This window comes from Lactuca serriola, chromosome 3 (genome assembly GCF_051521515.1).
Source record: "Lactuca serriola cultivar US96UC23 chromosome 3, Lser_US96UC23_V15, whole genome shotgun sequence".
NCBI classification, from domain to species: Eukaryota; Viridiplantae; Streptophyta; class Magnoliopsida; order Asterales; family Asteraceae; genus Lactuca; species Lactuca serriola.
In genome coordinates this window covers 62845582-62861252 of record NC_136410.1, presented here as the reverse complement: position 1 = coordinate 62861252, position 15671 = coordinate 62845582, and the positions used below count along the sequence as shown (strand labels likewise).

General features: G+C 34.3%; 1 protein-coding gene across 1 annotated transcript; it reads left to right on the top strand.

Annotated features, from left to right (window-relative positions):
* The first annotated feature begins 861 nt into the window (after positions 1-861).
* On the top strand, positions 862-2170 carry MYB4 (myb domain protein 4). Its single transcript, XM_079030393.1, has 2 exons — positions 862-1249; positions 1393-2170. Exons 1-2 carry the CDS (start codon positions 987-989, stop codon positions 2072-2074), a joined length of 945 nt encoding a protein of 314 aa, XP_078886519.1. The 5' UTR covers positions 862-986; the 3' UTR covers positions 2075-2170.
* The last annotated feature ends 13501 nt before the right edge of the window (positions 2171-15671 follow it).

Genomic DNA, 15671 nt, shown 5'->3' with positions numbered 1-15671 from the left:
GAAAAAAGCCTGAATTTAGGGTTTCCCGAACCCAGACCAACTCGTCGAGTTGGTCCTCCAACTCGTCGATTAGGTTACTAACCCGCGCCCTAAAACTGGCTCCTACTCGTCGAGTTTCAACAGACTTTTTCCTTTCATAGTTTTGGCACTTTATTTTTATTTTTTTTTTTTATATTTTTGCCACTAAACTTTCACTTTTACTTCTTTACAACTCGTTTTCTTTCTTTCTTTCTTATTTTTTTTTATCATTTTTGTCAATCGTATTCTTCTATTTTTTTTTCTAAATAGATTCAGTTGTGACTTTTCTCACATGTTTTTTATATTTTTTTCAAAAGTGTCATGTTTCTTTAATCCATTTATAGTTTTGTCTTCCATTTTCCCATATTATTCTATTTTGATACTTTTTTTTTTCTATTATCAACCTGAACTTTTTAACATACAAACTTTCCTCACATGTTTTCTAAAAAGTTGTTAAATTCAATCAATTTTCTTTGTTATTTGTAATTTACGTCTCAAGCTAGATTTTACTAGAAAACTATTTTTATGGGCTAATAGTAATATTTTAAATATAAAAATGTAAGCGAATAAATAAATTCCAAATTATGAAGCTTGAGCAACATGGGACCTCATGGTATCTTATCCTAACATCAAGAAATATATATAATTTTGAAATACGATCATAAAATTTTTATACAAGAATCAATAAATATGTATTATAATTTGTGTGATATGATATGGTAATATCATAATAACACAAGCCCACCAGCCACTCTCTCAAACCTGTCTCACCAACTCGCATCTAGAAGCAATTATACCCTCCCTCTTTCTCCCTCTTTCTCTCTCCCATCTATCTATTTATCTATCTCTCTCAACTCCCCCTATATAGTCAAAAGCTTATAAAATCCCACATCAAGTACTCAAAACGCCCGGCTTCTCTTTAAACTCTCACAAAAATTGGGAAAACTATAAACAAGAAACAAATAAATATGGGAAGGTCTCCTTGTTGTGAAAAAGCACACACGAACAAAGGTGCATGGACCAAAGAAGAAGATGATCGTCTTATTGCCCACATCAAAACTCACGGCGAAGGTTGCTGGCGTTCCTTACCCAAAGCCGCCGGACTCCTCCGTTGTGGCAAAAGCTGCCGTCTCCGTTGGATCAATTACCTCCGACCTGATCTCAAGCGTGGCAACTTCACCGAAGAAGAAGATGAACTCATCATCAAACTCCATAGTCTCCTTGGCAACAAGTAGGTTTTCGAATTTTTTCCAAGATTTCTTAAAAGTTGCAAATTTTCTTCGTGGATAAAAAATACCCATATCGCGATTTTTTTTTCTTTGCCAAAAAGTTGTGGGTTTCTTTTTTCTAATTTACTTTTGTGGGATTAAATAGGTGGTCTTTGATCGCCGGAAGACTGCCGGGAAGGACGGATAATGAGATAAAGAATTACTGGAATACGCATATTAGAAGGAAACTTTTAAACCGTGGAATTGATCCGGCGACTCACCGGCTGATTACCGATAGCACTAACAATCATCACAATAATAACATTACCCCCACCGCCTCTGCCGCCACGCATAATGTTAATTCTTCGCCGGACGTCACCACCACGACCAACATATCGTTTGCAAGTGCTGCAACTACTTCTCCTAGTACAATCCATCATCTCATTAAAAACGAACAAGTAGAAGATGATATGAAACTCCGATGTGATTCTCCCGACCGCCGGAATATCAAGAACACCTCACCGGAAAATCAAGAAAGATGCCCAGATTTGAATCTGGAATTGAGAATTGGCCCACCTCGTCATCATCAGAACAACGCCATCTCCTCCTCATCGTCATACATACAACAACATCATCACCAGTCCGTTGAGTATTATCAGCCATTAATGACCGGAGGGAGAAATTCCGGTGGTTCCACCATATGTTTTGCATGCAGTTTGGGTATACAGAACAGCAAGGAATGCAGTTGTACCACAGGCCTCAATCTTACAGGTGGTAAGAGCACTGGTTATGATTTCTTAGGATTGAAGAATGGTGCCTTGGATTACAGAAGCTTGGAGATGAAATAGTTTCTCAATTGGGTATTTTTTAAATCCAATTATTTTGTATATTTTTCTAAACAATATATATTTTATATAATATGTAGCGATTTTCTTTTTGTACAATTAATAATATAATGATAGAATTTGTTGACAGGAAAGTAAATAGCAATTCTTCCCTCATATGCAATTACTAATTATCAAAATGTATAAGATCATATTTATTTTTAATTTAAACAATCACTACGTAATAGTGATCAGGACAACTCCAATGCACCTTTAATATACAATTTTAGAGGTCATTTTTTCTAGGATCAATCTTCTTAATCAAATCATTTTTCAGTCGGTTGATTTTTGACATCAGAGGTTAAATAAAAAAAAGCCTCTACAAACAATTATTTTAAAGGTTAGTTGGAATACAATCACATCATTAAAATGTCATTAAATAATCATTGTTTCGATGTTTTTGGTTAAACAAAACCCTTAATTTTTTAAAATTTAAAAGTTCAATTAAACATTAGATATTTAACCGAAAGTTTGGTAATAATTAAGTGTGGCAGATTATATTGTAAATAATGTTTTTATTTTTCTTTTTAAAAATTAGGAGGTTGTGATCATTGTTATGTTATGGTTGATGTTGTGATAATTGTTATGTTATGTTTGACGTATTAGCTGCTAGTGAAAAAATAGCTAATAATTGAAAATATAGTTAGATGAAAAACTAATCGTTAACTTATAAGCTGGTTAACAAAAAATGACGTTTGATAAAAAAATAGATGATAATTTGACTGGAAGATATAGAATAACATAAAAAATATAAGTTTGAAGATAATATATATATATATATATATATATATATATATATATATATATATATATATATATATATATCTTGAAAAACAAGTTTTAATAGTTTTTTCAAAAGTTAGCTTATAAATTAATTTTTTGGCTTATAAAATATGAAAATTTTAAAAAACTAGAAAAATAAATTAACTTATTACTTGTTGTGGCGTGCCAAATATAATCTGTAATAAAATGATAAAAAGGGAAATCCCGATCCAAAAATGTACACTAGTTTGTAATATTATTATATAGAATAATAAGCAACTTGTCGATGAATAATATATTTTTATGTTTAAACTTTGGTGATATTGGTTTCATATGTTGACATGTTTGGTCTTGTAAAAAAATAAATTACAAAAGTTGTCATTGTAATTTATAGAAAATATCCTTCTACATTTTTTAAGTTTAAAGTTTAAATTTTAAACTTTAGCCATAATACTTTTGTATGATGGTAGGTTTGTTCCCTATACACAAAATAAATTACAAAAAACTATCATTGTAATTTATAGAAAATGTCCACTTGCATTTATTTTATATAAATTGTTTATGTGCTTAAATAGTATACTCTTTGATCGATGTGTTTAAAAATTAGAACAACAGTTCCCACTTGATAGAAAATTTACAGATTACGTCCCCACAAAACGGATATAAATAGACTTCAGACTTTGTCTCTTCCAAAACGGAAAAGGACAATTTCTATTTACGTAAAATAAAGAAAATATTATGTGAGTTAACATATACAATTGAACGCAAATTAAAGAAAATGTTGGCAACCCTTCAACTAGTGTTTCTTAAATTCAGATAATGATAGTATTATGATTTGTAAATTACGAGAAAATTATCAAAATATCCAGTATTATCATTGTTGGATGTTGCGGTTTAGGAGAAAAGTTTTAATGTTTACATAGTGGCATGCCCCACAACTTAAGAAATGGACATTAAAATTATCTTATACAAATTCCAATCACATAAACAAATTAGGGGTAAGCATAATAACCGAAAAACCAAACCAAAAACAAATTAAGTGATATAACTGAACCGTTTTAAAAATCGTTGGTTCGGTTTCTAATTTTTATTAACCGATAACTAATGGTTCGGTTACGGTTTTATAGGTTAACAGAACCAATATTAACCGAATCGCTAACTTTATATTTTAATATATAAAAATTATAGATTATATATAAAATAATATAGTCAAACTCATTCAATACCCATTAAAATTTAAAATATAATTCATTAATCCTCACTTATCAAAAGACGAATGGGCAATCAAACCATCAAAGGCTGATCACACAGACACACAATCTTACAATCATGCATTGAGCTAGATTATTTAGTAATTATGTAATTCCTAATCGGCTAATTCTATAGTTTGTAAACATTATTCACAAATCTTAACACTCATAATCATAATCGAATGTTTCTCACACCGTTAACCCTAATCAAAAATTGTTTTGACTTTATAATCCTATTCGAATGATGTTTTGACTTTATAATCAAGATTTATATGTAAGTTAAGTTTTTGGTTCATTTTGACTTTGAGATATATTAAGAATGTATTTTTTTTATTTGGTCTTTTTTATTTACTGCATTTGACTAAATCACATTGAATGTATATGAGTGATTAGTTTTTTTTTATCTAGGTAACACATAATATAAATGTTTGGCTCTTTTTTTTTTTTTACAGTTTTTGATTTAATCGTATTGAATGTGTATGGATGTTTGACTTTATTTTAATGTTAATATCAATTATCAATATATAAAATTATTAATGTTAATTTTTTTATGTTTTATACTTTTATTAAATGTTTTTAATTTTGAATATGACTATGTGATATCTCACTTGAGTATCAAAGCTACACATTTTATTTTATTACTGTAACCTAGGTTACAAACATTGGTGACGATGACTTTTTTCATTTTTTATGTCAATATATTTTCGCCATTTATATTATTTTGAACATTATGGTTAACCACCATTAACCATTAACCAAAACCGTTAATCGACAAAAACCATTAACCATAACCAATATTAACCATACCCAATGGGTACTAAAATGCATTAACCAATAATAATGGTTATGGTTCGGTTTTGACCAATAACCTAACCAAACCGCTCCATACACACCCTAAAACAAACCAACTGAATTATCTCATAAATTTTTAGAAAGTTAGGTAGCAGGCAAACTCCGTGTTTTGATAATCAATAAAATTCCTAGATAGTTTAAGGAAAGTGTAAATTCACTTCTTGTATTAAATTCGATTCAATGCATATGTATCACGAAATCAAAATGGAATAATTCTTAAGAGTGCTTTTACATTTATAAATAAAGATGAAATCAATGTTACTAGAGAGTGTAGACATGTTCAATATCTCATGAGAGTCCTCAAATATGGAGTATCATTTGTATATACTTATACTATCCGAAATATAGAAAAGATTAATGAAAGTAACAATTTTTGGCAATTCAATAGCAGTTTTCTTAAATAACCGTCAAACAGTTCAACTGTTAAAAACTAATCACACAAGTTGCTAGAACCAAGAAGCAACACAACTACCAAGGTATCATGGAGTTGTTTGGCAGCTTAGGTTGGCAGCTTGAGTTATCATTGTTTTTGTCCCACTGTGGCCATCCAACATTGAGTTGTTTGGTAACTTGGGTTGGCAGCTCGAGCTGCCCTTATCCCAACCCATTAAACTCCAATTTCATTTATTTAGATAAAGTTTTACCAAACTCTTTAAACCCCATAAGAGAGCTAACTCCATCCCTGCCTTCTGATTACTCGTTGGGTCCATTGCTAGGGACTCTGTCCTTAAACCCTATAAGGAGGCTCATCTCTTTTATCCTCTATCATTCGTCGTGTTTCAGATAAATCTCATTTTATACAAGCGTGTCCATCGAACCATTCAACTCATATTAGGGGTATAGTTTTATTCCATTTTTACATTATGTTAATTTCAATTACATTAAATGGATAATAGATAGTAGATACGAAAATTAAAAATAAATGTGTTGTTTTGTTGACGAGTCTTCATCAACTTATGCTTTATCTAAATATTGTCTAAACTCAAATAGATCTGCTATATTCATTCAGTGACAAATTGTACGTTCTTGAAACGTTATAACAATCTATTAAACATTTAAGAAATGTAAACATCATATTTTTGAATTTACGCCGGAGCGAGAAAGAAAGAGATGGGTTAGTCGATACATGGCAATATCAAAATGAAAATAATTAGGAGTGGGTCTCAAATGAGAGGCCATTCGATCAAGCCTATTAACAGGTGCTACTTAAGAATATCTTAGTTACTTGTCATCTCAAAAAAAAAAAAATGAAAATAGTTTGATGCACATTTTGTCCCACTATGTGAAAAAGTTTACATATGTCAGAGACATGCTTTTTGAAAAAGAGTTTTGGGTCGTTGCAGAATGTTGCTTTGGAAAGATAGATGGATAACAATCAATACAATAAAATATAATGTTCATCTTATGTTTCAAACCATTATTTTTCATATTACTTGAATTTGTTAGAGTTAATACATAACCAATTTTTTTCATATTATTATTATTATTATTATTTTTTGGCTTTAAGGATTTCAAAGTTCAATACGAAAATAATTATATTATTAATATTAACTATGAAATATTATGATTTTGAATTGGCCTTATATATATATATATATATATATATATATATATATATATATATATATATATATATATATATATAATAAGAAAAGACCAATGAGAATTTTACCAAATAACTTTTATAAAAAATGGTATCGTCTGCAAAGAATAAGTGAGACAACACAACTTATAAATTCGACAACCTGAGCCTCGCAAAATACACCGGTTAATGTTACTGTAGGTCAACCAACTGTCACGTTTTTTTTTTAAATGGTCGCATCTGTAATTATTTATTTATTTATTTATTTTATTTTTTTTTTGCATCTTAGGGACAATAACTTTAGTTTTTAGGTTTTAAAAGATCATTTTGTAAAAAATGAGGGGGTCTACTAGTAAATTCCAACCCGGTCAACATGACACAGTGTCATATCATTAAATAAAATTTGTCAACTCATATGTCATGTATCCATTTCCCATTTTTGTCACAATCCATCTTACACCACTACCATTGTCCATCTTCTACAACCCGCGTCACCATATATGTTTCACCACCGTATCCGACGACACATAACCTGCAACTCCTTCACACACATACATGAACATATATTCTCCATTCTTTTTTTCCTCCTATCATGTTCTCTCTTTATGTGTTTCTAGAACACACACACACACAAGAACATCAAAGATCTGAGTACTTGAGTTTTTATGTGTTTTACACATTAATAGACAAACACACATCATAAACTTTCAATTTCTTCAAAGTAACAATTTTTTTTGTGTTTTCCCGAATTTTCATTGTTTTTTTGGTTTCAAGAATTCAAGAAATTGTTTGTGTATGTGTGTTCAAGAATTGAAGAAATTGTGTTGTTGGTCCGAAACAAACACAAACCCAGAGTTAAGGTATTCAATCATGTTTATGGTGAAGGAAATCTTAATTTCTGTCATTTTTGTAACACCCCCTCTGGCACGTATCATAATATTGTCCGCTTTGGGCCACTCGGCACGAGGACTTCCCAGGGGGTCACCCATCCTGGTACTACTCCCGCCCGAGCACGCTTAACTGCAGAGTTCTTATGGGATCTGCTGCCCTCACGGCTTTAAAACGCGTTGTGATAGGGAAAGTATCCACACCCCTTATAAGGAATGCTTAGTTCTCCTTCCCAGCGAAACAAAGATGAAGAACATCGGCTGGGAAGGAGAACTAAGCATTCCTTATAAGGGGTGTGGATACCTTCCCTATCACAACGCGTTTTAAAGCCGTGAGGGCAGCAGATCCCATAAGAACTCTGCAGTGAAGCGTGCTCGGGCGGGAGTAGTACCAGGATGGGTGACCCCCTGGGAAGTCCTCGTGCCGAGTGGCCCAAAGCGGACAATATTGTGATACGTGCCAGAGAGGGATGTTACAAATGGTATCAGAGCTAGGGCACGGGTCGATGTGTTCGACGGGGACGTTGAACCCTATAATGGGGGGTGAAAGTGGGTTAGATCTGATCCCACATCGGCTGGGAAAGAGAACTAAGCATTCCTTATAAGGGGTGTGGATACCTTCCCTATCACAACGCGTTTTAAAGCCGTGAGGGCAGCAGATCCCATAAGAACTCTGCAGTTAAGCGTGCTCGGGTGGGAGTAGTACCAGGATGGGTGACCCCTTGGGAAGTCCTCGTGCCGAGTTGCCCAAAGCGGACAATATTGTGATACGTGCCAGAGAGGGATGTTACAATTTTCATTCTTGAATTTGGTTATTAAGCTCCAAAAACGACCACTGGTGAGAAATACCTAAAGGTTCGATTTGGTTCAGATCTGCCATGGTTCGTGTTCTTGACAAACAGATCTGGAATGATTGTTCGTGTTTTTAATGAACATATCTGGAAACAATATTTTCAACTACGCAATTGAAGGACTAATTTGCAAAACAAAGATGAAGAACGAGTTCTAAGCACTTGGTATGATTTGTGTGTGCGTTGAAGATCGTGTGTGTATTCGAGATCTAATTTTGATTCTATTGTGTTTGTATTCATAAGATCCGGAGTACTTTAGTGTGTTTTGTATTCATCAGATCTGGAGTTCTTGAGTGGGGAGTTTGTATTCATTAGATCTGATTTTGATTCAATGTTTTGACTGAAATAGATAAGCGAAAAATTCATCTTTAACTTGGCCAGAAAAAATAATTCTTTTGGCGGATGAGGACATGAGGTGGATTTTAGTTTGATTTCTTTTTCGTGAAAAAAACCACATCATCAAGGAAACCAAAATTTACAAGTCAAGGTCCTTAATAAGTAAAAATGGATTTCATTCCCTTTAATAAAATAAAATAAAATAAAAACCTCATATTTGGTTGGGCGATAATGTCATTAACCGAAAATACAATGATGAATTGCATCTTACATAACACTAATAAATATTTTTAGTGTTTGAAAATGGAGTAGAACTTATAACTTGCATTAACAGAGAGCTATACAAAGTTTATATACATAGATTAAGCTACACGTTATCTTCTAACATGTACCTAACTAATTGCTAACAAACAAACATATTAACAACTAATATTGTCTTAACAACAAAATTAACATAAGACTAATGTGGCTTAACGTCCATTAAGTTATAATTCCAGTATGCCCCTTCAAGATGGACCCGTAATGTTGTGAAAGTGTAACATCTAGATACCAAGTACTTTCCTTTATGACACAAAAGATAAATTATGTTGCAAATTGGTCCTTACGCTAAGCATACTTGGGGCGTACGTTTGGCGTAACTCTTGGAAATGGGATGTGCACATAAGTGAGTATGCTTGGCGTACTCATTGGTACGTTGGGCATACGTTTCAGGTGAGCAAAACCTAATTTATAGGGTTTGAGCACTACTTAAACACCCTTATCTCCTCAATACTTTTTCCTTCATCAGCCCCCATCTCCCAAAACATCCTTTGGAAATCTCTAGACCTTTGGTGTGCTATTTTGAGCTTGAAAGGAGTGTGTTCTTGTGCTTGTGAAGAATGAAAAAGGTGGAAGATCATCTTCGAAGCTCAAGGCCAACTTAGATCCAGAAGTATCTCACCCTCAAGCATCCTTTGAATGTATAAAGCTTGGATCTTGATGAATGTTTTCCTAGGATCTTGCTAGTTCTTAAGTTTTTATGCATTTTAGTCCCATAAGCTTGGTGCTCATAAGTAGGGCTTACTCTAAATCATAAGAGTTGTCCTTTCAGACGTTTTCAAGCATTACGGATCATCAAAAATGTTGAGTCAGTCCTTTTTTTCCCTCCATGCAAGAGTTATGGTGCGTGGGTTGTGTTTTTAAATTAGGGTTTTGATTTTTGGATCACTTCTAGCCATGGAAAATCATAAAGTTGGAAACTTTATGACTTAGAATGATATTTGGGCTAGATCTGAACTTTGGATGTGGTATGTTAATGGAATAAGCTCTTAATAGAGAAAACGGGGACCAGCTGAGTACGATCGGCGTACCTGGTGGTTCGTTGTGGGGTACCTGGTTGATGTCCCGTAAGTTGGCCAAAGGTTCACTACGTTGGGTGTAGTTACTGAGTACGTTGAGTGTACTCAGTCTATGTTGACCTTCTTTGACTTTTGGACTTTTGACCTTTGACCAAGGGTTTAACTAAGTTTCATTTAAGGGTATTGTGGATATTTTGAGTAGTAGTTTGCTTTAAGATCCCTGTTGAGTGAGTTTTCCTTACTGTACTTGTGAGTCGAAGGCACCAATGCTGGCCCATTAAGTTATGTATCCTGGTAAATAGGATGTTGCTGTAACATCCAGTTTTGCGGTATGATCTATTTTATTTTAAAATTTGACTTTGGGGAGTTGCCACGACGTGGAAAGGATGGCCACGACGTGGCGAGACATTTTTTGGTCGCGAGTCTTTTTGACTCGCCATGATGAAGCAAGGAAGGCCATGACGTGGACTTTGCTGATGCCCTAAACCCTAATTATCTGGGTTTTGCACCCTATTTAAAGGAATAATGAGGCTAGAGTTTTCTCACCCTCAACCTCCATCACCCACTTTAACTCAGAAGAAACCCTAATTCCTTTTCCTCCATTATTTAAGATTTCTTGAGTGCTTTTGAGAGTTTTGAAGGAAGAAGCAAGAAGGAGTAAACCAATGATATACAAGAAAGTCCACGTCTCCCTTCCTAACTCAATTATGGACCCTTGTAAGTGGTCAAGTCTCCACCTTTTTGATTATGAGGTTCTAGATCTTATATTTTGTCCCATTTTCTTCTTAATCTTGTTAGATAGGATGGTAAGATTTCATAAAGGTTGCAACTTTATGAATCTTTGGATCATTTGGAGTAGTTCATGGTTTGGATCTGAAGTTTGGTGGGTTGCCTGAGCCATGCATAAGATTTTGGTCATAAACCCCCATTTTGACTTAAGTTGAGTCCAAGACATGCATTGGACATGCATGTCTAAAAAGCAACAATCTTTAGGTTGGTTTTAGGGTTATAATCTCTTCTGAAGCAAATAGGTTTGAGACTTATGGGATTAAGTGCTTCTTTGTTAAGCCCATTCCATGGTTGTGTCTTTTGGACCTAATATTTGAGATCTAGAACCCTTGGCTGGTCTCAAGGGATAAAGTTGGAAACTTTATCCATTTAGAGAATGAAAATGATCAGATCTGGACTTTGGAACCTTTGGGATCGGAGGATTCGATGTAACCCATTAAGACACTTTGAACCCAATGCCCACATCGTGGCCTAACTTGCCATGGCATGGCGACTAGGTAAAATGCATCTATTTTGTCGATTGAGGGCCACGACGTAATGCGTCAACTTTGACTGTTAACTTTAACTTTTGAATTTTTTTTACTTTTGGTAAAACCCCTTGTTTTGGAAGGAAAGGTAAGGGTATTCTTTCTATGGTTGTATAGGTGGTTTATATTATCTGCATTCGTGATAGTAGGAGTAGTAGTGGTTGATCATTGTTTGTTAGGTGAGTCTCTTCACTATACTCGTGGGTCGAAGGCACTAATACCGCCCTGCTGGATTATGTTTGTAGGATGATAATGGTCTTTGTGACACTTGTTGATATGCTTGTATGTGCTTGTTGTCTTCATGACTCTTGCTGATATGATTGTATTCTTAGCTATAGCGTGAAATAGACCCAATACTGGTTGAAAGACACCGAATGGGGTGAAATAGACCCAGTACCAGTTGAAAGATACAGATGGGGTGAAATAGACCCAGTTTTAGCTGCGAGTTGTTATATATGTTTGGTATGTGGTATTTTGGGGAAACTCACTAAGCTTTGTGTTTACAGTTTTATGTTTATGTTTTCAAGTACTTCTAGTTCGAAAGGGAAAGGCCCGGCATGATCGCACTGCATCCTCCAGCATTTCGCGTTTTATGACATGATTTGTAGTCTGATAACTGTTTATTAAATTTTCACATTTTTTTGTGAATTTAAAAAAAAAAAAGAATGAATGATGTTTATGTTAGTTTTAAAATACAAATTTTACATAGTAATTTTTGGGACATTACAAGTTGGTATCAGAGCCTTAGTTTGAGGGATTGGGCACATTTTCGGGTGTGTCTGAACTCGAACTGAGGAATTGGTAATCCTATTTGGATGAAAATGGATTTTCTAAATATATTTTTATAAGGAAAAGGGGTGCAATGCATGCCATCATCCGAGCTCAAGTAAGTATTTCCCAAAATATACATACATGTTTATTTTTAAATATATGTATATGTATATAAGCATGTGATATGTGATATGTTTCATGTTGAGGCGTCGATTGATGATACTCTGATTTTGAGGGAAACTGGCAGTTGATACGGCTTCAGTCCAGAGGTAGAGTGGTAGATTTGCGAAGTTTAGCATGGATTGAGCAGCTTGAACGAGAGTTCTATTACGTCTTTCGACGACACTGTTCTGTTATGGAGTATAAGGAGCTGAGAAGTTGTGGTCAATTCCTTTCTCTGTGAAGAATTTCTCAATCGTGGAATTAGTGAATTTTGGTCCATTGTCACTTCGGATTCTCCTAACTGGGAGTTTGATAAGAACATCTATTCCTTTGACAAAATTGATGAGCTCTGAGGCTGTTTCGGATTTCAGCCTTAGGAAGAAGTGTTGAGATAAAATCTCTTGATCGTTTAGATCTTTCACAGGTAAATAAAAGAACAAACTATTAAATCAAACAAGACAAAGAACACAATATATAATCAATATAAAGCTTATGATTCAAACGTATTCACGCCTCAGCAGAGCTCGATTAAGAACTTTCACTGTAGAGGCGAGCTAGGGTTTACAATACTATAATAAGTATAATCAAAAGCGTTGCAACAAAGGATGCATGCATGCACCTTAAATACTAAAACCCTAGAATAAAATAATGCACGGTTGGACAGACCCAAACCGGTTACAAAACTGGGCTAATAAGAAACGAGCCCAAGACGCAACACACCAATCCCAACAATCTTCCCCTTTGCGTAAATTGGGGCGAGACTTTCACTTCGGTTGATTGACTGCAGCTCGCTTCAGCACCTTGAATAAGCATGGAATCACAGCAAGAAGAACATGGTGAAAGTGGATATACCATCTTATCATATCTGTGAAGTACTTCTTATCGCTTTCACTATTATGCTTGGATCTGTGAATAATCCCCAGAACATACTCCAAGCACGAAGTAGTAAAGACATGTTTATCAGTTAAAGCGAACAGACATTTCTTACCATCCTGTTTGGTGAACATCACAGAGTTTAATACCGAATCAATCTTTCCCATCTTCATCTTGTTGACATCACTTGCAGAACCAACAAGCAAAATAGTGGACTTCTTCCTAAGAACCGAAGCGATCTCTTGATCCATCTTAGCTACCTCCAAAATGTAGCAGACTAGCAATCTTTTTAGATGATCAATTATTGGCTCATACTCAACTGGGTTGGAGAGTAAAATGATGTGCAGAACAATCCAATCATGAGGATTAAGATTGGGTAGACAGCTAGGGAGAAGGTATGCTCAGACAAGGCCGAACCTCTGGTAACTTTGAAATTGACGTTGATGTATTTCCCTACTACTTGAGGCTTAAGGACCCGAACTGTGATAATTTTCTGAGCGCTCCAAGTGAGATATTGTGGTTGAGCGAACTTGATATGGGCATATTTAGTTATAATATTCAAGCATGATCTTAATACTTTATGTTAATTTTATCTCAAATAATGAACCAAAGGTGCTTAATTAGCTTAAATACTTCATTTTCCGCAACAAAGACATGATCGAAAGGAAAATGAAGCGGAATTGGCGATTGGAGGCTTGGATCTTGGATTTTGAAGAAAGAAACATGCTGCTGGACAGCTTGACCCCTTGTCAGTGTTTTGGCCATATCTCATGAACCGTAACTCCGATTGACGAGATTCAAAATGTTCTGAAAACTAGACACAATTTCAGACGACTTTCGTGTTTTGAGAAAATGCTGATTCCAAACGGACTCGACGAGTAGGACATCAAATCGACGAGTTGGTCAGAAGTTTCGCGATTCTTGACTTTGCATTGCCGAACACGAGATTTTAAGTGATGAACTCGGCGAGTAGGTCACTGGACTCTCCGAGTAGCCCCTGTTTTCAGAATATATATATATATATATATATATATATATATATATATATATATATATATATATATATATATATATATATATATATATATATATAAACGCTTCTCATTCGAACCCTAACTAACGGGGGAAGTTTAGGACAATTTTTGGAGGCTAGAAGGGTTCTTAGAAGCTGTGGTTTTCGAGATTTCAACCTAGATATCAAATTGGAAGAAGATCAAAGGCAATAACACACTACTTTTATTTTAATCTTTTGCATAAACCATGTTTCAATCATTAGATTATGTTTTTAGTTTGTTATTTTCCGTAGATACGAGCTAAAAATTCATAACTTCTGTTTAGGATAGATGATTTTGTGATTATGGTTTGATTTATGGTAGGATTGATTTAATATTGGTGATTTTGTTGATTCTAGCTTGTTAAAGAACCTTATGTGTGAATGATAACTATTTTTCTGATAATAGGAAGATAATTGAGCTGCATGAACATCTCTTAGTTGTTAACCTCATATGTTTATGTGACAACTTTATCATATGTCTAGGATTAATGAACATGAAACTAGAATTAATAAGAAAAATAGGTAAATTTATGTGTGAGCTTGTGTGATGACCATCAACAAGAGGTTAAATAAAGGACCAAATTAGTTAACCATTACAAGTCTAAATTAACCCGAATAAATAACCTAGTGAATTGAATTAAATTAGACAACTGGCCACTGTTTGAGTTAGTTTGTTCTCTAAGGACTAGTGCAGCGAACGTGAATCTAATTAGTTGAGTCGGTAGCCAATAAAAGAATTAATCCATTGCACTATTACCATAATATCAACCATAGGATCAATTGAGTTGAACTAAACAGAAGTTCCCTTCGTTATTGAATTTAGTTGAATCTTTGTTTATCTAGTTCTTAGTTAATTGTTTAAGTTTCTAGTCTTGCAAAACTAGAGAAAACCCATTTTCTATTACTTGTTTTATTTAGATAATATTAGCATTTATTTTAATTGTTTACCGTTCCCTGTGTTCGATACCCTACTTGCTTGAACTATATTACTAAGCGATAGGTACACTGCCTTTCGTGTGTTTATTTTGTGTCTAAGTTAGTAGGATTAAAACTAGTTTGTCTCACACACATCAAGTTTTTGGCGCCGTTGCCGGAGAACGGTTCTAAATAGTTCATTTTATTTGCTAATTGTTATCATATATTTTTATTTTTTTTATATAGTTTCATTTTTATTTATTATGTATTTTCCAAATCTCGATGCTTTTGATGCTTTTCTTGAGGAAGTAGTACAGGAAATTGAGCAAGAAGATGAGGAGTGTGGATCGGATGAAGATTTGAAGAAATTTGATAGATGGTTAGATAACATCTTGCCCAACACACAAGAGCAATCTGAGTCACAAGAGCTAGAGTTAAAAGATGAATTTAATCTAGAAAGAGATTTGGAGGAACTGGAAAGATTGCTAGCAGAGGGGTCAGATGAAGAACAAGAAAAACCTGAGTTGCAGGAACCAAGTTGTGGTTTGACCATTACCACGACGTGCCCCCCTGTTCTTCCGGTTTGTGTTTCGAAGCGTGGGGTGACGAGTCC